Source organism: Natator depressus, chromosome 18, assembly GCF_965152275.1.
Source record: "Natator depressus isolate rNatDep1 chromosome 18, rNatDep2.hap1, whole genome shotgun sequence".
Classification (NCBI taxonomy): Eukaryota; Metazoa; Chordata; order Testudines; family Cheloniidae; genus Natator; species Natator depressus.
In genome coordinates this window covers 17885112-17912246 of record NC_134251.1, presented here as the reverse complement: position 1 = coordinate 17912246, position 27135 = coordinate 17885112, and the positions used below count along the sequence as shown (strand labels likewise).

The window sequence follows — 27135 nt, the reverse complement described above, 5'->3', positions numbered from 1 at the left end:
CCATTGTTCCCTTCATGAGGCTTTCACCTGCACTGCAGCTCTAGACCAAGCCACTCCTGGGAGCAAAACCACAGACACCACACCTTGCACAATCACAGACAGACACATAAGGCACTTCATACAGTCATGCTGACAGAGCAGTAGAGATACCCCCATCCCCAAACACCCCAGAGACACACAGCACACAGACCGACACATATAAGCACAGACCCATCATGAAACTGAGACAAATTCAAACAAATCACAAAAGAAGGCACACATCACACACGCATATGTACACAAATGGATATATGACAAAACAAAGTGACACAAGCACATACACACAAAAAAGGGAAGCAACACAGACACACGTTTCACACATTTATCCACAAAAAAGCACCCCACACACATCCAGAGAGACACACAAGCATGCAGGCAGACAGTGATAAACACAACCACACAGAGCCAGAGACAGGATCTTCCTTTCATTTCCTTGCTAGGCGACCTAAAATTTACTCCAGTCTAGCAGCCCTTGAGCCAGATTGAATCTCTCCATAATTATCTGCAAACGCTGCTACAGCACAAACGACCTTAACATATGATATCCCGTTGGCTACATCTGATGGAAAAAGGCTGGAGAAAAAGGAAACATAAGTGAGCTAAGGCAATTCCAAAACTCTGTCTGGTCTGCCAGGTAAGTTGTTGACAGGGTCTCTTCAAGATTGTGCTGTATTTATACAGGAGCCCTGAAGCCAACTCAAAAGCCTTGAAACTTAGCCCAGTTCTGCACAAGAACTGAGATAAAACATTCCCCTTTCCCCACCCTATCCCCAGAACATGGACACAACCCACCCCTTACAATATTGCATTTTGAAAGCCAACACCCTGGGAATTTCATAGCATAAATGCATTTTGGCAAAATGTTCCAAAGTAGCCACTGATCTTTTAATATTTTGGATGCCACAATTTTTAGGTTCCCAACTTGAGCCTCATTGATCCTGATTTGTCAGAGGTGCTGTGCACCTTTCCCACAGGCCTCATCTGGAGCCAGGAGTGCTTAGCGCTTTCTGAGAAAGTGAAGTCCCTTTTGGGGTGGGATCTCGAGTTGGGCTCCACCCCTAAAAAAAAATAAAAAATCAATAAATCAAAGCACCCCAAGTTCAGTAACCACTTTTGAAAAACGTCGCCCCTTGTGTCTAAACTTCCCCTGACTCCTCCACCTAGCTCCAGTCAAGGGTTCTGGATATTGCTAAAAACAGTGTAAAACTCCATAAAAACCATTGACACCACTTAAGGTTTGAAATTCTTCAAATGAAAGAGGTCAGCTATGGAAATGGGGAAGGAATCCACCAATACGCGACTAACCCAGGAAATAGTCAAAACACACCTTTCTGGGAGTAGGTGAGGGAAATGGGGAGAGGTGGTCTGGGCAGGATGCCACAATCGCAGCAAGGTCCCTTCACCCCAAAAATCCTGCTTCCCCAGCCTCACAACCCCACCCCCTTCTGAACCCTTCCCCTCCCCACACATCTGTACAAGATAGTCAATCTCCACCATGCCACCTTAGCGCATGATTAGCAGCGGACAGACAAGCCATTAAAAACACATCCACCTCCAACTATGGCGATAATGTAGCTCATCACAGCACAACACTGCCACAATGGCTCTGACCATCCAGCTCTGGGGAGGAGAATTTGAGGAACTAGAGGGAGGAGGAGTCTAGTTACTGATTTGGAAAAAAAAGAAAAGAAAGAAAAGCTAGAGGCAAGCAGCTGAATTAACTGGGCCTCCCAAAGCTAGCTGGGCTAAGTGCAGCTTTGTGTCTGGATATTTAAAAAAGAAAGTTAAAGATAGAGAGTGATTAAAACAAGCATTTGGGAAGTGATGAGAATATCCCTGCCCATTCACAATAGGCTTTAAATGCTTCTCTTTGGGTTTGTCCCTAGCTTTGTGCACCCTACAACTCCAGGAACTAAAAATCCCCAACAAAATGAGACAAAATCCACCCAGCAAGCCAGTGCAGTAGAACTCAAGGGAAGGAGTTAACTCGACTTTTCGTGCGTGCGCGCGCGGACAGTGTGCTGCTCATCCCACAGCCAACTACACCACCGCCAGTGAGCCAGACATCCTGGTGTCTGCGAGGAAGTTTTCAGGGCCCTGTGGCATTGCTGCCCATTGATCAGGACTGGTGCCAGGGGCCACCACGGCCTGCCACCCACCCACATGCTGGGGATTCAAGCTGCTCAGACTGAAGAAGGGAAAGAAAAAAAAAAAAAGCCACCTAAAATAAATGTGGTTTAGCAGTCTGGATGGGCAGCGTCAACACCCACATGGCATATCTTAGAGGCTGCTGCAGTTGGGTCTAGACAGATTCATTTACTGGATTATACAAAACCCGATACACAAAAGCCAGTCTGGTCGTAGGATTCAGACAATGTGCTCAGTCTTCTCCGTTCACATGGGTCGCTTTCCCGGGCTACTAGTATACTGACCTATTGTCAGAATTTCTCCTATATACCCCTGTGACCAGTCACATTTCATTTCCATCTACGCTTGGAGATCGTTTAGTCTCTGTTCCCAGACCTGTTCAATGTATTAACACATATTAGGAGTGGAGTTGTATGTATTTCTGTAAAGAGCAGCTTGTTCGTGTTATTTGTCCTTGCCCCAGCTTCCGTGCTTCCCCATTCAGGCTCCGATCCCAAAGTCCTGGCCTGGCCAGCACTCCCAGTGAAAGTATGGGGGGAGCAAGGGCAGCAGGATCAGGCCCCTAATGTACAATTCAAAGAAGAAATAGAAAAATAAAAATATTTTAAGGAAAACCTAAAAGCCACCAAGAAGAACAACAATTTAAACCTACAAGAAAGCAAAGTGCAGTGTCTAAGAAGGCTCTTCCACATCACCCCACTGGGCTCGATTTCACAGCATGGTTAGACTGCTGCATGCCTTTAAAGGGAAAGGGGCCACCAACGCTGGTTTGTCGGGAGATCGCTAGAACCGTGAGCAAATTTCCCCACCCTCACCCCCCCCCCCCCCAAAACCAGGTGCCCCTTACCCTGGGTGCTTTTCTCTTGTATTTGTTGCTGTAGTCAAATTTCTCTTTCATTTCATCCAAGAACTGGCCCAGCCTTGCCTTCTCCTCTTTCCCGGTGTAATCCTGGCTGAGGAGGATATAGGACCTCCAGTTAGCCGAGTCAAAGCCCCAGTGGCAAGTCCTGTTCTCCAGGGATTTATGCGAGTGGACCACAAATTTGTGAGGCGGGTACATGAGCCTGCAGTCCAAGCACTGGATGCAGGCAGCGCTGGGGTTGGCGTACAGCTCCGGCACGAGGAGTCCCTTGCACTTCCCGAAGCACTCGTGGTACACCTTGAAGCTCTTCTCCGTGAGCTCCAGCTCGATGGTGCTGGAGAACTCCTTCTTGCAGCGGGGCGGGTAGGTGCCCCCGTAGAGCAAGGCGTTGCAGAGCCTCTCGGCGTCCGTCTTGGTGATGAGCCCGCAGGACGGGGCCGAGAAGGGCAGGATGCCCATGACTTTCAGGATCTCCAGCTGGTCGGCCGTGCACCGGGAGCAGTAGACGTGCAGCTCGTCGCACACCGAGTTGATCTGCTGCAGGGAGAAGTCCCGGAGCACGGAGTTCAGGATCTGCGGCAGGCAGAGCCGCTTCTCCCCACCCACCACGAAGCAGGAGATGGTCTCCCCTTCCAGGATGGTCTCGCAGCGCTCCGTGGACCTGTCCGAGGGCATGAAGAAGGGGCCCGGCATCACCGGCGGGGGCTGGATGGGGGGCAGGTGGAGGACGGGCTCCGCCGGCTCCTTGCCATTGTCCTTCTTGTACATCTCCTGCGCCCAGCGGGCGGAGAAGGCGGCCGGGCCACCCAGGGAGCTCATGGAGCTCAGATGAAACTGTTCCAAGGTCTTCTGCAGCCCGGGGTGCGGCTGGAAGCTGCTGCGACCGACCGTCTCCATCTTTCAGCCCCGGAGCCCCCTCCCCGCCCCGGCCCGGCCAACAGCGAGAGGGAAGGGAAGGAAGCGCGAAGCCCCGGCTCGGACGCCGCTACGCCGGGGGCCAACGCATCCACAGCGCCCGGCCCGCCTGCGTGGCCTCCGGGCCGCAAACCCCCCCCCCCCCGCCGCTGAGTGTGCCCGCGGGGCGCGTGTGCCCGGCGCCGGGGGGGCCACTTGCACCAGCGCCGCGCCTCCCCCCCACCCCCGCTGCCCCGCGAGTGTCGCGCCGCCCTCCCCCCCTGAGCACACCGGGCCCGCCCGCCCGCCACGCCGCCAGCACGCGCTCTCCCGGCCGCCCCCCCCCGCAGCAACCCCCACTTTCCCCTCCCCCCCAATACACCCCACAGAAAAGTCTGTGGCACGCTCCAGCCCCCGGGGGCTCAAAGGCGCGCGGGCTGCGGCTCTGCGGCGGCCTCCCGGCTGTCCATCTCCACCGAAGCCAAGCGGGGGGGGGGGGGGGGGGAAGCTTGGTCCGTGCAAGGAGGGGGCCAAAAAAAAAAACCCACAAAATTTTGTTGCAATGTTTGGTTTTTTCTTAAAAGCTCCCCCCCGGCCTCACAATCTTTTGCACGTCCAAAAAACCCCAAAAAACGTGGCAGAGGGGGGGCTGCAGACAGAGAAGGGGGCTGCAGGCAGACAGACAGGCGGGCTCCCCCCCCTTTTCCGTGTGGTCCCCGGGCTGGGTCGGGAAGGTTTCCTTTGCTTTCAGTTCTTGCTTTGCTCTGCTCTGCTCTCGCGTCTAGCGGGCTGCGGGGAGCTGCAGGCGACGAGCGCGCATCCTCCCGGCTCCTCTCCCCGGCAGCGACTGAGCGCGGCTCGCGCCTGAGCTCGGGCCGCCTCGCGCTCACTCCTCCCCCCGCCCCTCCCCGCCCGCCCGCACCCCTCCCCTGTTTGTTGGTGTCTGCCTCAGTCATTGAATCCCAGCCAAGAATGTGACCAACTCCCCAGGCTGGGCTCTTCCAGGAACGGGGGCCGCCTCCCCCCGCGCCGCTCTTCGCGGAGCCGCTCTGCGAAGGCGAGCCCCGGAGCCGCCGGGCTGGGGAAGAGAGTAAAGTGCTGGGTTCACAGACCTGCCAGCGAGGAAGTACGGGGGCGGGAGGGCGAGGGCTTTTCTCTGAGGGTTTGGTTTCTGCTTTGTCCTGATTAAAAAAAAAAAACAACACACCTCAACTCAGTAAATAAAGTGTGTGCCTGATATAAGCACATACACACAAGGTACATGCAACACACCCAGGCTTCATGCAATTAACACAAAAGTTGCAAAACATACATACACCATCTGTATGTAATTCAAGACAAGTCCACACCTGACACAAAATACACACACAAAACACAAGGATATGCACCTAACGTATACATGTAATACAAATACACAAATTTTATGCGTAACATGTACATCTAACACACGCACAAAATACACATACACACGGAACATGCACAAAACACACGTAATGAGTAAAACAAAACACACACACATATGCATAGTGCAAAACATATGCCCAATGTAAATGCATAACACAAATACACAGTGTATAGATGGAACACACACACACACACACAACATGGCACAGCCTGCTGTAATACAAACACAGTGGAGAACAAAGAGAGAAAATACATTTTCAGCTGAAACTGCAGGGGTATTTTAGCTCAGAAAAATTAAATTTGTTCAGTCAAAAGGTAGCCTGGGATCTTTAAGAGCCATGACTAATGGAGGACCTCCCTTTCACATCTCATGTGAAAGAGGGCACAGAGCCACCCCAAGGATGGCTGTGCACTGACTCACAGGAAAGAGCACCCTCTACTGAATCACTAACACCACTTCCTTCAGCACCAAGATTTTCCTAACAAGTCTCCCAGGCAATCACTGACCCCATTCAGCCCTACTTAGTTTGGGAGAACCTACCGGAAGATACCCAGGTGCGTGCACACCATTTTTGCTCGACTTTTTGGGTTTCTTGCTGTTATGAAAACAAATGAGAACTGGAAGACATTCTCCAGAGTTCAAGGCTTTTCCTAAAGAAATCTGTTTTCAATTAGCAAACAATTTTGGTTGAAATGTGTCTGGTTTTTCAATGAGTTACACAGCCAAAATTTCAAATTTTTCGACAATCAAAACTCTTTTTTCACTGTCTTTTCAACCAACTCTAAATACAAACATAAGAAGCAAGTTTCAAAACCAAAAAAGAGAGAAACAAGGATTGTTTCCACCACCTCTCATAAATCAACATTTTCTTTAACTCTAATGTGCAGACAAGAAGAGGCTGCATGACAAGCTTTATCCAGCCTAGGAGCCCCAGTTAGGGACCAGAACCTTGGTGTGCCGGGGGCTGTGAAAACACAAAGCAAAAATATGGTTCCTGCCCCAAAGATCTTACAAACTAAGTATAAAACAGAACACAACAGGTGGATGCAGACACATCTGGGGGAAAGGGGTGAAGAGATGAATGTCCAGATAGATATGTTAAATCTGAAGGATCAGTGCAGACACAAAAATAGGAGGAAGTCTGGCCAAAATCAATCAATGTGCTAGGGGAACACAATGCCCTTTGGAATTCTATTTAGATACTAAGATTTTGAATTCACACCCCCCTAGCGTTGGTTTGACAATTTCCAGGGCTCAATCCCAGAGGTTTCAGCCACTTGTAAATTTTTTTTTTTTTGTTACTTTGGTCCAACCATTTTATTAATTATTATTTTAACATTTATAATTGTGGGAATGCCTACAAGTTAACCAACTCGGAGCCCCATTGCATGAGCCAATATATAAACAAATTTGAAAACTACAGACCCTGCCTTATATTGTTGTCGCTGTTATTCTGGTGGTAGCAAAGTGCAGTATTTGCACAAAAGAAGGCTCTGATTCCGCAATTTGAATTAGCAGGGATGGGCCCAGGGGTCCAGTCACACGCATCCAGTTGAAGCATCTGGGTTTAAAGTATGAAAAGGGAGTGCAAAGAAGGAAAGAACTTCATGTGACTAGCATCTGTCATATCACTTCATGCACTACAGAAGGCAGTCCTGATCTTTGACTGGTGCTCTTAGGTGCTACTGCAATACAAATATTAAATAATAATAGGACCTACAAGTACTAATCAGCACCCAGGGCCCTAATGTGCTAGGTACTGTACATTTATGCCATTAAAAAAAACAATCTGTATGGTTGAAACTGACTGTGTCTGTTACCTCCTGATAATAGGAAGTATGCATGAGATCTACCCACTCACATGTTCTTTTGCTTCCAAATCGTAAAGTGTTTTGTATTTGAAGAATAAAGAAAGACCCTTTCCCCAAGCAGAGTTTTGACCCCAAAAAGGGAGAAGTGCTAGGGACATTGCTCGTGAATTGATTTTATATGGAAGGTGATACACTGATGAGACACAGATGATACACTGATGAGACACAGAATAATACCCTAAAACAGATTTAATTGCAATTTAAAGCTGGTTTTAGATAGATTAAAATCTAAGAGAAAAATCCAGATGTATTCAAACACCAACTATAGAATCCCTGATCCTTTTCAAGAGAAAAAAATATATACTTAGAAGGACACTCACTCATTAATGGACAAGCCACTTTGCTCTGGAAGCTGGTTTGTTAGTGTACGTTTTAAAAAGAAAAAAACCCAACAACTAAGGTTCATTTTAAGAGAGGTGGCTCCTCCAATCAAGATGGTGTCTGCTACTCAGATATCCATTGGATCCTGTAAGGAGCTGTTTGTGGGCAGGCTGACACTAACTGTCATTCCTAGAAGAGAGAGGACCATACAAAGGAAAGGGAGGATGGCCTGGTGGTTAAGGCACAGGACATCTGGGTTCTATTTCTAGATCTCCCAGGGATTTCATGTTGCCTTGGGCAAGTCATTTAATCTCTTTGTGCCTCATTTCCCCATCTGTAAAATGGGGGTAATGCCAGCTCCCTGAGGGCAGGCAGGCCTGGATTTACCAGGGTGCCCTCGCTGCATGTGCACAGGGCCCCTGACTTCCAGGAAAAACAAACAAACAAACAAACAAAAACCACAGTGGCACTGCAACCTCATGTGCCAGGTCATAACAACACTCGTGCCAGTTAGGCCCGGCCGCCTCCCTGTCTCAAAGGAGGAGTGATCGGGCAGCGCAGGACTGTGAGTACAAGGCAGGCAATGGGAGAGAGTGAAGGTGCTGGACGGTGGGGGAATCAGGAAGAGCTGCCGTAGCCTGGAACATGAGCAGTGTGCTGAGCCAGGGGGCACCAATGAGTGGCCAGGAAGATCCTGAGGTGGGGGTGAGGGGCTGGGGTGAGTTGTTGGTGGGCTATGGGGTGAAAGGGCAGTGTTGGGGGGGTATGAGTTTAAAGTGAGTGGGATGTACGTCAGGGCTGCTGGGATGAGTTGGGGTGGCTGTCAGGATAAGTGGGAGCTGATGGAGGGTTGTTGCGGTGGATGTGGGGTGGGAGGAGCATTCTGAGCTTTGTGTGGGGTACGGTGCGGATTGCTACCTAGTTTAGGAAAGATGCGGAGGCTGCCCAATTTCCATAGTGCACAGGGCCCCAAAATTCTTTAGTCTGGGCCTGGCCAGGGAGGATAAAATTAATTCCCATTAAGGTCACCAAAAACTCAGATCGACTCTAGTGGAAGCAAGATCAGGCCCTAAATCAGAATCAATTCCATTGTGGCCAATGGAGACGCACTGATGTAAAAACAGCATCAGGGACCTGATCCAGAGCCCAGCGAAGTAATGGAAAGGTTCCCTCTGACCTCAGCGGGCTATAAACTTGGGTCGTTCAGCTGAGGAGAGGGGAAATATTGACTGCAAGGGAGCAGTTGTGTTGTGGGAGGAGCATGGGGTAGAAGGAAACCGAGTATGCGAACACCGTCCTCCTATGAGCTGTAGGTGTAGGTGACCCTGGGCAAGTCCCTTCCTCATTCTTTGCCTCGGTTTCTCTATCTGCAAGTGTGGATAGTGACCCTGCCCTGTCTCAGAAGGAGGATTAGTTCATGAATGGGTGTAAGACACACTCTGAGATCCTCAGACAAGCAGCTTTGGAGAAGGGGAAAGGATTAGTATCAAATTGCTCAATGCTGTGGTTTTTCCTAACAGGTTTAGGCATTAAAAGGCTGGCGTTCGCGCCACTCACAATACAGTAAAACTTCCGTTTGTCTGTCTCCCAGGGGCTGTGCAGAGTTAAAGAGCAGTGGGGAGGTAGTGTGCGGGAGACTGGCCTGGGGAGTAGAGAGATCTCTCACTTTGGAGTAAGGTGACAGCAGGTTTTGAAGCCTCTTGCCTTCCTGATGAAGGTCTGTGAACAGGACGTGTGTTCAACAACAACTACACACTCATCTTACACACACGTCCCCCTGACACACACCCCCAGCGCCTCTCCAACCAATTCAGATCTCTCATGCTTGACAGCCTTCTGGCTGGAGAAAGCAGAAACGGGGGGGGGGGGGGAGGGGGGAGGGACTCTCAGAGGAAGGGCCCTGACACCACAGAGTTTTTCTCTCTCTTGCTCTCTCTCTCTCTCTTTTTTTTTCTTTTCCCTATTGGCTTCAAGGCCAGCAGCTCCTGGAACACAAATGCTCTTGTAAACTTCTGAACCACACAACCCTATGGTGGGTGGGTGTTTGCTCCCTGCCTGCCAGTTCCAATCCACCCACAGATTCCAAAGGCCCAGAACGAAAAGCAGACTCCATTTTCCATATTTAAACAGGCAATTCATTCCATCAACCCCTCCACTTTTGGTTCACTTGCAAATCTGTGAGTGGGGAGCATCTTCCCTCATCACCGCCCCAACCCCTTCCATCTCCCCAAGCGGGGAGAGGGATGTGTTTGTGCCTGAAACATTCCACACACACACACACACACACACATAAAAATACACTCCAGTCCTCTCTGCTGCCAGATGTGCAGCTCATCAGGAAGCCAGAGAGGTCATCAGGGACAGGACTGCATCTTGCAACTATTTCATAAAACATCTGGGGAGGGTCAGCCTCTGGAGTGGGGGTGGAAGACAGGTGACATCTGAAAGCACAAAGGCAAAAGGGACATGTAGAGATGCCACTCAGAGCAGCTAAAGATCATAATGTATCTTGGTTTAGACTGTACATTCTTGTGGGGCAGGGACTGGCCTGCGCCGTACACAGCACAGGGAGGCCCCAATCCTGACTGGGGTTTTGCGGCACTACAAGTAACAAACAAATAAAAATAAAGTGAAACGCAAGGAGATGCAGTTTCCTACCCAGCCTGCCCTTTGGGAGCCTCTGCTGGAGCAGATTTGATTATCAGTGATTTGTAGCTAGAAGCCCCAACCAAGACCGTACAGTACCCAGCACAATGGGGCCTAACTGCTCTCTCAAAAGAGCTGAGCTATCCCCAGGCACCTAAAAGAAGGGGCCAGATCTTCAGGAGTGATCAGTGCTCCTGGACGCTGAATGGGTTTGAAAAAGCTGGTCAGTTATATGACACTTCATGCGGATTATTTAGTTCTCTAATTTGCATATTTGCAACTCATTAGCATGTGGCCATAATTTGAGTTTAGGGTCAACACGTCCTGCCCCAAGCCGTGGTGGGGCTGGACTGGATGTGGAGCAGCACAAAAGTTGCCAGCTCTGAGGTTGGGGCAGGTGGGGAGGTATCTGGGGATGTGCTGGCAGGGGTCTGGGATTGCTGGGCTAGCAGGGGGGCCGTGCTATGGTGTCTGAGGTAGCTGGAGGGCTGGATGCTGTCAGAGTAGGTGGGGGGGTGCAGGTAACTGGGGTTCTAGGCTCCATCTGGGAGGCAGGGGGTTGGGTTCTCTCTGTGGGACAAGGTGTCAGGCAAGGGCTGGAGTCTCTCTGGAGGGCAGGGGGTTTAGGGGAGCGTGGAGCTCATATTGAGTCCCCCTTCCCTTTTATCCCTGCCTGCCTGCCTGTCAGCCACTCACTGCTGCCTCCTTCGGATTCAGCAGGGGCAGCAACCAGAAGGGAAGGTATACAGGCAGGGGGCTGCCTGCTTCTGAGGGACTCAACAGCAACTTCTATATGTGGCAGGAGGAACTACGGCTTCTGCCAGCAGCTCAGCCATGTGTGCAACATGGAGTCTGAGCTGCGGGCTCAGGGCTGCCCAACACAGGAGCATCTCGTGAAATGCCCAGCCTGTGGCAGCCCTGTCCATAAGTGCTGATGGGTGCCAAGCACTTTGGAAAGTCCAGCCCGATCCAAAACCCACTGAACTCAACGGAAAGACTCTGACTTCCCCAGGCTTTGGATCAGGCTCATAGCAAGGGACTGTCTTTGCCCCAAAGAGTTTATACCTTGATAGGCAAAAAGCAGCAGCCCCAGTCCAGTGCTTTATCTCAGGACCATCCCGCCTCTCCGTTTTGCTCCCTTCCTTCCTGTTGCTTGTGGACTCTGCCTGATGGATCTAGCAGGCGAAGGCCCTGATTTAGCAAAGAACTGAGATCAAAAGCGACTTGAGCAGATTCCATAGATGCATCGATTCCAAGGCCAGAAGGGACCATTGTGATCCTCTTGTCTGACCTCCTGTATAACAGACCATGGAGCTTCCCTCAAATAATTCCTAGAGCTGATCTTTAGAAAAGCACCCAATCTTGATTTTAAAATTGCCAGTGACACCACAACCCTAGGTACTTCAGTGCCTTGCGTAATTGGGGCTTTAGTTGTCACTGGGTACAATCAAAACGGGAAACCAACCTCCACCTAAAAGGAGAGTCATTCAGCCGTGTGCATTAACGTCAATATTAAAACTGGACCCTAAGAAATGCTTCATTGAGACACTTTGGCCCAGCTCTCCGAGGTATTTAGACTAGGCTTTTGTTTTTTAATACACTGATTGTTACCAGGCTAAAAATGTAACTTTAGCAAAAATACACTAATCCTATTTTTTTCTTTAACTGCAGCCACCTGCTGTTCTCATTTTGTCAGGAAGAACACGAGACAGTTTTTACAATCACCAGCCAATTACTCAAAGAGCGCACCTGATCCCGGACATGGACTCTCAGCCCGCGGTGTACTCTGGTGACCTGTTCTGATCGCTGGCAGTTTCATTCCTGCTGCACAGTGAGAGGAGTTCGTGGGAAGTGCAGCAGGAACTGCATCTGGGTTCCCCTTCTGCCATTCCTGGGGCATCTTCTAACACACACGCTGCAACAGGCCGGCTGTAGGGGAAGTCAGCTGGTATTGCAGTAGGGATCAATAACCTACTGAGCTCAGAGATTAATGAAGATTTTTGTGTATACAGCCCTCCAGCATTTAGGAAGTTAGAAAAGCAACCACACCCACATCCGAAGCTAAGAGTCCCCTACATTTTAGTTAGTTTCATGTCACTTCACTCAAACAGCCGCAGAGGCAAACCAGCATCTTTAATTTTAGTGCAATCTAGGAAACAAGTAGTTTGTACAATGCAAAAGCTCCCTGAGGACACAGAGTCCCCCCCCTTCCCCAAATACAGATTTAGTCCTCACTTACTTTGTGCAATTAGAACATTGAGAGGGAAGAAGATAAATCACTTTTCCCCAATAAGGCTTTCTTTTTTTGCACTTTCACTGGGCTCCACTGGTGAAACTAAGTTAATCAATTACACTAAGTGCCTCCTTCTAGTGCTCATATACAGGGACAATCCAGTCGTGCTGTGCTTCAGAAAAATGCAAAGGAGAGTTTAATTTTATTTTTTTAAAGGCAGCTTTAATTGAAATTTAAAACAAAAATACATGCAAGTATTTCTAGCCATATACAGTTTTTTAATTATGTATTTATTTAAAGAACATAACCTAAATCTAAGGCCTTACCGCAAAAGCGTCAACCCTGAGTTCTAAAGTTACGCCCCTAAATTTATATCAGACACTTGAAAAACGGGCTTGACTTTCAGATAGGGCAAGGGACCACAATTCCTGCTGATTTTAAAAGGAGTGACTCCGGATTTGTATCGGAGATCAGATGCTGGCCCAGAAACATAACAGTAAATAGAGGAATACAGCGAAGCTCTAAGAACTCAGTGTTTCTCTCATCTTTGGCCAACCCTGAGCAGCAGTGGTTGAAAGGGATTCAAGATGAGATAATAAAGCATATCATCTCCCAGCTGAGCCAGTGGCTTGCATGCCTGGCAGGGCTCAAACTGAGGGAAGATGCAGTTCCACTTGCTAAAATACAAAATAAAGACAGTGACTGAATAAATGCGGAGAGAGGCCCGGAAGGCAGGGGAGTTCCCTCTGGTAGGCTAGTCCCACTGGAGCCCCGCTGTGTGGTTTCAGTGAAGAAACCCAAGTTGGACGGGGACCTCTGAGGCTGTGTACTCTGAACCGCAGAGGCTGGGGAGCTGCAGAGCTGAGCTGGTGAGTCCCGGGAAGGCAGAGCCACAGACGCAGCTCTGTAGAGTGGGAGGGAAGGTCAAGGCCAGGGAACCAGACGGAGAGGATTGCCAAGCCAGAATGAGGGCGTAGCAAAAACACCATGCCCTGGGGCACCAGCACAAGGCAGACATGTGGTAAGCAGGGGAGACCACACGCAGTTCTAGGGTCACCCTCTCCTTGCCTGATTATTATTATGCAGACCCAGGCTGGAGATGACAAAGTAGTTTTCCTCCAGCAGACTGCTCCTTCATGTGGCCTTGTCTTTCACTTCTCCTTTCTAGTTTAGTCTCTGCTCAGCACTGTGACAACAGCATGCTGGGTTGCATCTTTTGGACTCAGCTCTGCTATCTGTTTTGTATTACAGGGCTGGACTCGGCTTCTGCTGCTCCCAAGCCATGTCCCATGGCATCAGAGATGGGGGAGTTGGCCCCTTATGAGCATCTCATCTCCACAGTTGCCCCAGCCCTCTACAGTCAATCCTGCTTCCCACCCTATCTATCTATCTCCATGCCTGTTACCCTGTTGTGGATGCACACAAGCTAATGTAGCACAATGGTCAGTGTGCGTCATACGTCCCTCTCTGTGCTAAATACACAGAGGATACAAGTATATTATAGCCCCCACTGCAGAGTCCCACGCTTTAGTTCAGAAGCTCATGCTTTTAGCTCTGGAGACCCCAGTTCAATTGCCAGTGTGTCAACCAAGATGTGGCAACACTTAAGCGAAGGCTTGCAGTGATTTCTACTACTGTTGGACCTGGATGCTGGGGATGAGCTTCCTCCATCCGGGGGAGTAGGTAACCCACTCGCCAGTGTGTGTTATATATCCCTGCTCTGCACATGGTCCACAGGACCTAGCTCTTAAGCTCAGGCTGTAGACATTCATGCTTTCTGCTCTAGAGGGCCCCAATGCTACTCAGCAGCCTGTTCAAAAGCCAAGGCTGAGATTTGTAAACTGCCTGTGGGAACTGGATGCCCAAACCCCATTAACTGTAATGGAAACTGGGTGCCCAAATCCCTTAGGCATCTTTTAAAGCCTCAGTCTAAATCTTTACAGACCCTGCCACAGTTGGCCCTTTTGCGAACAGGCATGTGTGGGTAGCTAGCAGGGCTATGCTGTCCCTTCACTCTCACTCCTGATTTTAGCATTTACAGGGCAAGAGCCCATCAGAGGTTGTGGGGGGAGCCTCCCTGTAGTGGGTGGTGCTTTATTGCTCCCTACCCTTGCAGGAGTCTTTTCCAGGTGGCTGGTATGCTGCCCAGGGGCCTCTCCCACCCCACCGTACATGCCCCAGCAGATGCCGCCACACACCTCATTAAAAAGCCAGGCGTGCCTGCCATTGCCAATTAAAAAAAAAAAGTTAATTTACTGGGAGAATTCCAAGGAAGGCATACGAGCTCGAACCCCCAGGATTCCCAAGGGAGCTAGCAGAACAGCCCTGCTAGGTTGTCAGGACAGCAAAGACCTTAGGATTTTTACTTTTATTCAGCAACTTTCCTCCCCAAGCATGCATGTAAACCGCCCCCGGGGAGCGGCTAGTGGCCACGGCACAGCATTGTGGAGGAGCCTAAGGACTGCCAGCCAAAGCCCTGCTCTTATAAAAGGGTTCATGGGACTGTTCCTCCTATCCACGTATAGTGCAGCAGAGCAGCTCCCAGGCTGGAAGAGCCCCCAGGCAGGACACTGTCTGCCACTCACTGTCAACACCGCAGCCGGGAGAGGCTGAATCAAATGATGCACCAGAGACTCAAACCGAGGCTTCCATGCAAGTTGGGCATTTGAAACCTGAAGATTCAGGCTACAATTTCTCCCCTTTGGGTTAGAGTCTGCAGCCAGCGGTTCCACACTGAAGTGACTGCTAAAGAGGAGTGTCTCAATCCTGCACCCAGAGGAGTTAGTGGAGTTCTCTCATTGGCTTCAATGGGAACAGGATTGGGCCCTTTGCCTCCCGAGCTCACTCAGTTTTGGGCTTCATCAGAACATGGGCTTCCCATTGTTCAAAGTCCCCACGCCATAGGGACCAAGCAAGCAGTCCTTCCACATGCTGCTGGCTTCAGCGGCACCACCCCAGAAAAAAGGATCTGCAGGGCTGGGCCCCAAAGCTGGCATGTTTTAACCTGCAGAAACTTATGCTTAGTGGGAATATTTCCTCCCATTCATTTCATATACAGGCCATGCACAAACTGGGGACCAAACCCTGCGTTCCACATGAACACATTAGAGATCCCTCCCTCCCTTCTCCTCCTCGTAGACCATCCCTTTTATTCTAAATTTCTTACTTACCTGCGTCTGCCTCTCTGACACATGGGCCAGAAAAAAAGAAAAGAAATTAAGGCCTGGAGCCACCAGGTGATCGCTGTGAGGGTAACACAAGTGCTTATGTCAGCCCTCGAGTCATTCAGAACATGCTGTCCTCAAATCTTCTCCCCTTCTCCCCACAAGCTCCAGGGGTCCAATCTCATTTTATGTATAGGCTTTTTTGTGGTTCCCATCACCATCGCATCTGGGCACCTTGCTAGCATTAATGACTTTATTGCCACAACCACCTCATGAGGTAGGGAAGAATAAGTATCCCCATCTTATAGATGGGAAACTGAGGCACAGAGAGGGGAAGCAATGTGCTTGAGGTCAGTAAAGGGAGTCTGTGGCGGAGCCCCGCTCTTCTGCCAAGTCCCAATCCAAGGCCACCCTTCCTGTTCCCTACTGAAATTCCAGTAAAGATCCCTGGAATTCCTCCCGACTTACACCAAAGCAAGAGAAGAATCTGGTGCTAAATGGCAGGTGGTTCAAGTGTTCCACTGCCCTGTTCCCTGGCCCTGCCGATCAAGCCAAGCCACCCCTGGAATCAGCCCCACCATTTGTTATTGTAGCACCAGACTGTGAAAACATTTTGCAAGACTGCAGCGTTCACCAGAACATCTGCAGCCCTTCCCCTTCCACCACGTCCTCCTCTTCCTCAGGAAAAGAAGCCATAGTTTGGCATCGAGACAGAAAGCTGCTTGCTTTGAAGAAGTTACCACACTAAGTTTTTATGTGAAACTTTTTTTTTTAAAATATCCACAGGGGGACAGAATGGCTCTGGGGCTGTGAATGGGCAGAGGGCTGAAATCTACCCCGAGCAGAACAGCCGCCTCTGAATGTTTCTGTGGCGGTCAGTCACAGCAGGCACCTGTCTCTGGAGCCAAGGCGTATTCACTCTGTAATGGCCTGAGGCTCCAGCAGACCCAGCCAGGTCCCTCCTGCATCACAGCACCAGGCTGCTCAGAGCTGTCCAGGACTTTTCTTCTCTAGATCTGGGTGTGAGCTCAGAGTTGATGAAAGGTGCCAGATCCCCACCAGCTCTGGGAGTAGCTCCCAGCAGGAAGCAGAGGTGAGAAAGTAGCAGCCGGGTGCCTTGTGAGTTTGAAGTTACAGGCAAAGCTCCCCAGCTCTAAAATGCCGTTCTCCTCCCATCACCCCCGGCCCGTACTGCTTCAGGTCACCTTAGCGACTCAACAGCCATCAGATGGCAGCGGCTTTCGGTCACAGTTTCCCTAAGCTGAATTGGAACCTGAAAGCTAGAGGCCAAATGTTACTAATCCCCTGAGTCAGCCAGTCCCTGCAAAGATTGCACCGTTAAAGAGAGATTACCTACAAAATATCTGCATGCTCCTATTCAGGGCAGAGTTTGCTCTGCCCCATGGTCACCCCATGTACCCTTATTTCTGTGCAGCTGTTCCATACAGGATCATCCACTGGTCTTGATGGGACGTTGCAAGTGATCATGAATAATCATCACGCCACATCGTTCATATCTGGGTTTCTCAGGCTTATCGGAAGGTGCCAGAGACACTGAGATTTTGTAAGAACTAGAATGAGCTGTCCTCGTGCCGTTTTTGTTTCTGTTTCACAAGATGGAAGCAAAAAGCGGAGATTTATTTTAGTTGTTCCAGCAACGTCAGTATTTTTGGATTGGGTTAGGAGAGATTTCATTTTCACTGCACACTGTCTGCACACCAGGTCTGGACTATATAGCCATGATTTTGAAGGGGATGCAGACAGAAACCCCTTGTCCCCCATCATGCCATATTTCAGAGGTTTTTTTTTTAAAATAAACATTCAAACAGGCGAGGTGCACAGTTGCATCAGCCATATGCACATAACTGAAAGACTAATTTACATGGACATTTACCGTGACAGCACATGTAAATCAGGAAACTGCAGACATATGTATGTGCAGCTGACTGGTGTATGGAAAGACACAGAAATGACACAAACAACTGTGCCCTTAACTGGTTTGAAAATCTGGCCTCCTAATCTTGATAAGTCCGATGACCAAATGTCCAAACCTCTGAACAGCTCATCATGGTTACTGTTGTTGTTTATTATTTGTATTCCAGTAGTGCTTCAGGGACCCAACTGAGATCAGGGCCGCACTGTGCTGGGGAGCGTATAGTCACATACACTACCACTAATATCTTACAGTCTAAACAGACAAGAGGTGGGAGGGGAAAAAGAAGCACAGAGAAGTACAGTGACTTGCCCAAGGTCCCACAGTATGTCAGTGGCAGAGCAGAACTAGAATACAGGTCCCCAGAGACCCAATAAACCTGTTTGTTAAATAATTTCCCTCCCCTAACCAGTATTAAAAGGTTTCCCCTCCTGCACTCTTCAAATAAGGCCGTGGTTTCCCAATACTCTTCTGATTTGCTTCTCATCCAGGCCACCTGTTCAAACATAGCCCAGGTCAGTAATGACTGACAGTTTCTGGTTTACTGGCTGTTCTTAGCCCATGTAGCATGAGTTCAGTGGGTTTCAGTTCAGTATTCAATGGACAATTCTCCACATTATCCCAAAACACTACCCTGGTGGTCATTAGCTGTGCCCCATATGGGTAGTCGCTGTACAGGCCAATGCTAACCGTCCGTGCGGGCTGACACACCTCCACACACACTTCTGTCTTCACATCGCCCTCCTGGACTGAGGACGCGGTATGCACTGCTCTCTGTCACTCCATCCCCATCCACGAGCCCGGCACTCACATCCAAGAAGGCACAGGGGCGTCTATATGGAGCGTTATCAGCACGTCACAATTGTCCAGCCCTCAGAGCTGGCTGAGCCTCGTCTCGCTTTGCCTCTTCTTTTTCACAAGTTTCTGCTTGATTTCTTTGGTGCACGTAGCAGGCCTGGGAATGGGACTCCCTCCCTCCTGCCCCATTTCCCACGTGTAATCCAAAACCCATCCTGATGCAATGACCACAATCTGTACTGTGTATACTCCAGTCATTGCCGCTAAGACCCAAGATGCATTGGGTACTAAGCCAGCTGGCACCTTTCTCTCCCCCCTGCCTTCTCTCCGCAACCATTCTAGGGCTCCTGCTGGACTCACTGCTTTCTGGGGCTCACACTGGACTCACGCTGTTCCTGGTAATTAATGCAACCTGTTCTAACCAACGTGAGGCATATTTGTGAGTTCGGAGCAACAATCAACTGCCTGATATTTCACATTTCTCACTATAAATCTGGGTAACACTTTATTTTAATTACTGGGACATTTTCTAACTTTTATTGTTTCTGGCAAAGGCATGTGAAATGAGCTCATTCATTATATAAGGCATGTGAGCTATTTCTTCAGGGGAAATGGTGTTCTATATAATTCCTACTGTCCGACGGGATGCCATTCACCCCACTGCTTAGTGTCATGAAGCATCATGCAGGCTGGGAGCAGTGATCCAACCTGCTCCTGAATGACAGTGGCCTTGGCAATAATTTGTCTATCTATCCACCTCGCTACATTTCTAATGCACCCAACACCATAGGGTCTAGGAAGCAATACATCACATGTTTCTTTCATGTCTCTTCCTGCAGTTCTGGGAATGCTGCCTTGAGACATTACTCGGATAGCACAGATGGGTCCAAGCTGCAAAGTTTGGATCTGAATTTTCCCAGAGTTCAGGGGTATTTGGGTCTTGCAATTTTGATAAAGGCCCATCCTGGTAAGTCAGCTTGCAGGAAGGGGTGAGTAGTGAAGCAATCCAAAGGATGAATGCCACATCCAGACCAGGATTTAGGAATACAGTGGGTAGAGACAGTAGGCAGGGCAGGCTGCAGTCAGTCAGTCTGGGAGCTAGAGAAAACCACAGGGTTTGTTCTTGTCCTGTAGCCTTAATGAAGAATCCCCTTTGTATCATTACAGCCAAGTCCTGTCGCTTCTCTACTGTGAAGGATACTACAGGCTGGATAGACTGGGACTGACTCTCCAGTTCCAACTCAGGGAGTTACATGGCAGCAATCAGGCCCAGCATCCCTCGGCGCACTGCTGCTCCCACAGCAGTCACTGGCCATGGACTTCAGAGAGAGATTAAGTCGGCCCTATGTGTTCAAAAGGAGGAAGAAAAAGCGCATTGAGGGCCCAGATCTAGCAGGTGCTGAGCACTCAGTGGGAGTTAAGAGCACTCATTATCTTGTAGGATCAGGCCCTAGCTTCTCAGCCAATGATTTGAGGATAGACAGAAGGGGTCATAACTCATGCTACCTCTTTTGACAATTTGGGCTTTAGGAATTGACTCCTGCCCTTTATGCTGTGGAGCAATGCATCTCCCCTTGTCTGTGCATTCCAGCTCCTCCTCGCTCAGACGATATCTTCCTTGTTCATATTGCTGAGTTTAAGATGATGGAATTGGCCACTTGCCCAAGCTGGGGAGGGAGGAAAAAGCAGTTAGCGTAATGGAATGGCTTTCTGACTTTCTGAATAAAGTAAGTGAAAATCCCAGGCAGATAGCACATGGTGTGTATAATGACTCACGCTCCACATTTGCACCAGGGGAAAATTTAAGGCCCGCGTTCAAAGTTAAAAGATGGAAATTTTTATAAAGACTTCTATGGTGATATGTTACCATCTGTTCTGACATAAAACAACCTAATGGAGTAAACTGGCTGATTTTTTTTCTCTTTCTGTCATAATAGCTTTCTGTTTTATAGATGAGGTGTGAATTTCTGGACTGGAGAGATACTAGCATATACAGTCCAGCCCAAAGAGACTGGAGGTTTGGTCTAACTGCCTACTAGCTAGCATATGAATTTAAGCTCTGAAAAAATATGAGAAAAGAGCCTTAACTTATAGAATGCAAAATTAAACTGTGATCAACATTGGGGCTCTTCTGTGTGCACCTCAGCCCAAAAAAGAACTTTCACTTGAACAGCCTCCATATCTTCTGATGGGAGGATTTTACTAAAGAAGTATTTTCCGTCCCTTGCGAACCAAGCCACTGAGCAGTCAGATAAAACGTATGTAATAATAATAAAAATGTCCATGTTTTGGTTGGAGAAACCAGAAATCCTTTTCAACAGCCTTCCTGTTCCTCCCCCACCTCCTTCATTCTTTCAAACAAATTCATAACAACACATAACTTTTTCCTTCTGCTTTTAAGCAAGAACATACATTTCTTTATTTTCAGAGAGTTGAATTCTTGGAACTCATACTATATGCATTTTGCTATTTTTACCCACCCTGCTCCTTCCTGTATCCATGGAGTTTCAGCAAAACATTGGATTCCAGTCTCTAATGACATAACCTTCCCCTTTCCTTCCTGCTCTCCAGTCGCCTCTCATTTTCTCACTAGGTCCACTGGCTTCTCTGATTTTTGGAGGGTTTTTTTTTTCCCCCTTTCAAATTTCTTGTTTTCTTTTCTTTCTCTGCAGTCTGATGGGGCACCACCACTTTCCATCTTCTTTACAGAGGGAAAAGGAATGTTATGTACACATCATCAATTAGTTTTTTAGAACTAAACTCAGGGGGACAGATTCTCTTCTTATATGAGGGTGAGTAATTCCTCTGACTTTAAAGGAGCAATAGACCAGATTCTGCTCTTGCACCATCGTAAAATTGGAGTAATTCCACAGCAGTCAGTGGGCCCCATTCTTATCTTCCATTGCTCTGGTGTAATTCCAGAGAACACAAAGCAGGAAGTCAGTGGAGCTGCTGTGGTGTAAAACTGGCATACAAGAGCTTAGAATCAGGCCTAACCACTTCACTGGTTCCATTTGAGTTTGCATATTAATAGTGGGATATGGGCCAGATACTATTTGTAAATCTGTAGTGACTTCATGGGCTTTACTGGAATTACTCCAGATTTACAGGGATGTAATAGATCAGAAATCTGGCCTTTCCATATGCAAAATATACTTTGTTAGGGCTGTACCTCCCTGCAGGAGATGGAGGCATTTATGATGCTAGAAAGTTACAAGGGGTCTAGGGCAGGTTTCAGCAGGTTTTACTTGTACATGAGGTTTCTAATTAATTAAAAATAAAACGTCGCTGATTTAGCTGTTATCACAACGTATAGGATTTAAGGCACTTCTGACAATCTGCATGCGCTTTGTCCACTTCGCAGCTCCAGCGCAACCCACACATGTTATTAACAGGATGTTAATTCAAGTGAGTGGGAACACAGACAAACCTATGCCATGGGGAGCGTCTTTCCCAGGCGTACCTAGCATTGTATGCACCCCAGCATGTCACTGCAAGCTCTGCTCCCATCCTCAGCTGGCAACCTCGCAGAGGGTGCTTGACGCTGCGAGTCAAGGCTGTCCCCTGTGACTTTGTCCTCAAGCTGGAAGCTGTCAGGGGTTGTCATTCCTGATGGCATCACTCAGAGGCTCCTTGTCAGATTTGCTTTCAGTGATGCATTCTCAAGGAGACAGCATCTCCAGTTTCAGGGGCACTAAGGTTTGGCCATCTGAGCTCTGCAGTGACAACCTGCCAGGAGCCCCAAGCCCACAGCCCACACATAGAACCTGATCCCACCAGGGGCTAAGTGCTCTCAATTCCAATGAGGTCTATGGCTCAGCACCTCACACGATCAGACTCCTTCATCTGCACAGCTGTACGTGCAGCACAAACATGCTGTCCACGGAGGTTACATGTCCCAGCCAGCAATGCTCTGCCTAGGCTACATGGCTCCAAGGCGGAGCACCTCCATATTAAGGGTGAGGGTGGCCGTATAGGCTGTACCATAGAACTCCCTCGGCTGCTTCTGACTCTTGGGTCATGCTTTGAGCAGCCCTGTGAACACGTAATGCTGTTCACAAGAGCTCATTCACCAGGAAGTTCATATCTGGATCTGGAGTTTCCCCAGAGTTTGGGATTGTTCAGATCTGGGGGCTGGATTTGGGCTCATCCATACCTTCCACAAATTAACGTTTTCATGCTGTTATCCCTCCCTTTCCTCTTGTAGCCACGTTATTGGATTTCTAAACCCCCACAAGCAGACAATTCATATATCATGTGGCTTAGTGGAAAAGGCCACTGGACTAGAACTCAGGGGACCCGAGTTCCATTCCTAACTCTGCCACTGGTTTGCTGAGTGATCTGAGGTGAGTCATCTTTCCTACCTGTGCCTCAGTTTCCCAATCTATATCATGGAGATTCTGAAACTGATCTCCTTGGTAAAGCACCTTGAGATGCATGGATGAAGAGTGGTATGGAAGAACAAGGTATTGTTATGAGGGGAAGCATGGTCTGGAACCAGGAGACCTGGATTCTATTCCCACCTCTACCACACACCTGCTGTGTGACATTGGGCAGGTCTCTTCCTTTGTCTGTGCCTCCTATTCCACCCCCCTTAATCTCCCTTGTCAATTTACACTGTAAGCTCTTTGGGGCAGAGACTTTGCTCAGGCCTGGTCTACGCTTAAAACATAGGGTGATGTAGTTACGGCATTCAGCAGTATAAAAAACAATATCCACATCCCCCGCCCCCTCCCCCCGCCATTGACCTAACCCTGTTGTAGATGCAGCTAGGCTGAAAGAAGAATTGCTCAGGGAGGTGGAGTTCCTATAGCAATGGGAAAACACCTTCCATAGCTGTAGGCTGCGTCCCCACTACAGGTAGCTATGCCGCTATTGTCCCCATAGTGTAGGTACGGAACTCAGTGCGTCTGTAGAGTGGCCCTGATTTTGGTCAAGGTGTCTAGACACTGCTGTAATGCAACCACCACAAGCAGCTGTAGGGACCTCACCGTGCTGCTGGCCAGAATGTCCTGGAACTCTCATTCCAGTGCCCACGTTCCCGAGGGTCTGAACTCGCCTGACTCTGGCTGAGCACACACGCACATGCCAGGGCAAGATGGACCTTTTGTGCGGAGTCTGACACAGGTACCGTACACAAGCGAGCCGCAGAAGGAATGTAACCTGAGAAACCTGGCCTCAGGAGGGGACTTTTTATGAATCAGTTCTTGGTATGCAGCACCTGATCATGTTCTGGGGTGGGGATTGTACAGAGTTCAGAAGCTGTATAAACTGTTTCTCTAGCAGTGATCTGTATTATTTCTTTACTGGCTCCCCACCCCCCTCCCAAGTGCTTTGCTGCTCAGCCAGATGAGTGCATGAGGCAGGGGCCTGGTGGTGGATGTTGCTTTTGCAGAATCTTCTGAGTGTTGCTAATCCAGCTTTACAGGCTAGATTCTGTGCTCAGTGTAAATTGGGATGACTCACATCTGAGTAGCTCAGTGGGGTCATTCTGATTTATAGCGGCATACTGAGCACAGGATCCAGCGCACTGTAGAGCAAGCGTGGAAATGCTATAAAAAATGATGTACACGTCACATTGAAAGCTTGGTTTGGATCTCACTCCTGATTTACACTGATGTAAGTAATTTCACTATAGCCAAGAGGTTCATTAATGTAAATCCAGCTTAAGTGCAATCAGTGTACATTGGTTAAAAATGGGTGTAAGTGGCAAAGTAGTGTAACTTGTATCAATTTGGTTGCTGTGCAATATCCATTTTGTATTCAGTGGGGATTATATTTAACCCCAGTATCAAGAGACAACTCTGTTAACATCAATCCAAGTTGTGTTTGCCTATACCAGAGGCAAAATTTGGCCCTGGTATCATAAGGTGTGATGTAAGTGAAGTAGCTGGGACTGATTCTACTCTCATAGAAGTGTAAATCAGGAGTAACTCACTAACATCCCTGGAGCGACACTAGTATAGCAGAGATCAGACTGAGGACCACCTTCTTACCTTCAATGCTGTCCCTACTGCCCCTTTCAGCTACCTTGACATGTAATTCACGTTAACTGTCCTTGTCCCCACTGGTGCAAGTTACACCACTTTGCTATTAACAACTACTTACCAAGGTCACTGCTGAATGTGGCCCATAGAGCATCTTGCAGGGCTGAACTTGGCCCTGATACATCAAGTCACAGACACAGATTTTGTTTTCATTCAAGGAAGAGCGAACCCCGGAGAAGAGAAATTGATTCTGGGCCACAAAGCTACAATTCCGGACACTTTGTTCCCAGCAACCTCCACCAATAACTGAGTAACCAAGAGGTTCCACCTGACTCGTTTCCAGAGGCAGATGGTGAACTGAGATTGTTTGCATTGTTCTCCATCACCTGAGTGAACAGCCATCTAGATTTTTTTTTTTTAAAAAGGGATTTGGCTGCTATAGGGTTTAATCAAATAGAAACATCCACTGTTTGTGCAACTTCAAAGTGTTATCTGAAAGCACTTCATGTACATCACAAACGTTTCCTCATACTTCCACATCCGTCTTGTTTGCCAATACTATTGCAGCACTGGCTTCCAAAGGAATCTGTCTAAACAAATACACAGGCCGAATGGAGCATTCCCGTCTGCTGGACCTCTCCAGAGCTGACATTTGGTTGTGACCATCACCTCCTAATGTGCAAATTTCACCTCCAACAGAAGACGGTGCCAAGCATGTTCTAATTTCCATGTGTAATATTTAACTTGGAAAGGCTCAGTGACAACTGCAGAGTAGAAGTTAACAACCAGTTTGAATTGCTGTTAGTATGCCAGAAGGAGGAGGTGCAGGGGGCGGGGGGAGAATACAAGACCCCGTGAGCTGTGGACTGTGAGTGAGAGAGGTCATCTCTGGAAAAAGAACACAATCCCAGTGAGATAAATGGTACAAGAATAACCAGTAGACAGGCTAGTTGTGAAGGACAGAAGTTACAAATATTCCACGTCAGCACCTAACTGGGAAAGACTAAACCCGCTATAGGAATTCCAATTAAAGAAAGAACTCTGATGGCTGGTGCTACGTCATATACTCAAAGAGAGAGAATCATTTATAGTAGCACAACATAGTTGCAGCATTCTGGTGGTAAACTGGCTCTGAGGTATTATTAGCTGGAGCACCGGTCAGCCAATGGGAGCTAGTTCTGATGAAATGCTCATGATTTGTGTTTTCATTGGCTGAGTGCATTGACCCTCAGTCACCTCTTGAATGGGGAGCTGGGTAGATGGAGCTCTGGAATGAGTCAGAACTTCCTTGCGCCATCTTACTCCTGAGGGTGACTTTAGCACTCAAGGGGGAAAAACAATTGCTTTTTTATTCGCCTCTGGACTTTAAAATATTGTGTCTCTTGGCTGGTGAGTTAGGAGTCACAGCTCTATTAGCAAGATACAAGGACCTGCTCTGGACACAATCAGAAGTGGACCACCTCACTCAGCACCTCCATGCTCTGCTAGGAAGGCAACCAGAGGACAGATGGGGCCATGCCAATGAACATTCACAATGTGCTCCGCAGAAGAGAGAGAACCTTGGTGGAAAACAAACAGACAAATACTTAAAGGATTTATTTTGGCATTATTGTAGACTGTGTTAAAGGTGCAACGGTCTTTCTGCAAAGTGAACGGGCTGAGGAAGAAGAAAAACTTGGTCGAGCTTCTCCCTTTAAAGACAAAATTGCTCTCTGGTTTACATTCCGGCAGCTCCACTGAAGTCAATCGGGGTGCAGATGACGGGAGAATTTAGTCCTAGGATCTTGGAAGAAACTCTATACATTAAGAAGGTGGTGACCCAGTTTAGTGCAAATAAAAGTCTGGGCAAGATGATCTAGAAATTTGTAGAACAGCAAGGCCGTTAATTAGGGGATTGATGTCAATGGAACTACACTAAATATCTGGTCCCTATATTCCCACCATGGCAACTTCCTTCTGCTCTACCTGTGGAGGGAGTCGTGGGCTGGGAGTGGGGGTGTGGATAGGTTGGAGCCAATGATGCAAATATACAGATTCATTGGCCACTTCCCACCCATATGCCAGAGGTCGGGAGAAGGGGAAAACATCTGTAGACACTACTGTAACCTGCAGGCTACCATGACACAGCCTGGGAAGAGTGTTCTCTCTCTAACTGCTCCCCCAGGAAACTTCCCAGTGCCACTGTCAATTTGCTGGGGCGCAGATCAAAGGGAAGAATTGGACCTAAAGTGTCTGAGACATTTTAGGACTTTCCAGAAGCTCTGGAAAGGAATGTAGAAAAGAGGAAGAGACTTCAGTTTGCTTGAAGAACAATGAAGCAGATTCTGAGACTGAAGGGAATGGGAGAACATTCCCCTTTCCAACTAACGGAGGTTGCCAGCCCAGCAAAGAAGCCTCTGGTGGAAAATAAATTGGAAGTGTCCTCCATCTAAGGGCTGCAAAGCACTTTTGAGAATTTAGCCAGGCAAAGCGAAGCAGAGAGAGGCATAAAGCAACCAACCCTACCCAAGGACACAGAGCAAATCTGGAAGAGAGCACAGATTTCCAGTCGCCAGTGCACCTCCGTCAAGCCCACACATGAAATGGAAACTCACCACTAAATGAGAATCAAGGATCATAATGCAAGAAAGAGGATATAGGAAAGACAAGTTAGATTCATCCAGCAACTCACTTAAGCCACAACTTAGAACAGGAAATTTCAGTCATAAACTTTCTATTCCCACACCAGGTTAAACCAATCTAAATCAAATACATTTAAAAGCAAGAGCCTTGAATGGAAAAAACAGTCTCTCTGTGCCACCCACTACCAGAGAGATCATTGTTTGTTCTTGAAG

At 48.4% G+C, this 27135-nt stretch overlaps 1 protein-coding gene across 2 annotated transcripts in view; it reads right to left on the bottom strand.

The window, feature by feature from the left end:
• Positions 1 to 3981, bottom strand: part of SKI (SKI proto-oncogene) — a 140592-nt gene extending 136611 nt beyond the window's left edge. Inside the window, exon 1 of one of the 2 annotated variants that reach the window (XM_074933919.1) lies at positions 3035 to 3981. In XM_074933919.1, coding sequence (XP_074790020.1) covers positions 3035 to 3946 — 912 coding nt within the window. In that variant the 5' untranslated portion in view covers positions 3947 to 3981. The remainder of the gene's footprint in view (positions 1 to 3034) is intronic. The other variant, XM_074933920.1, reaches the window with a different exon arrangement.
• Positions 3982 to 27135: the final 23154 nt, after the last annotated feature.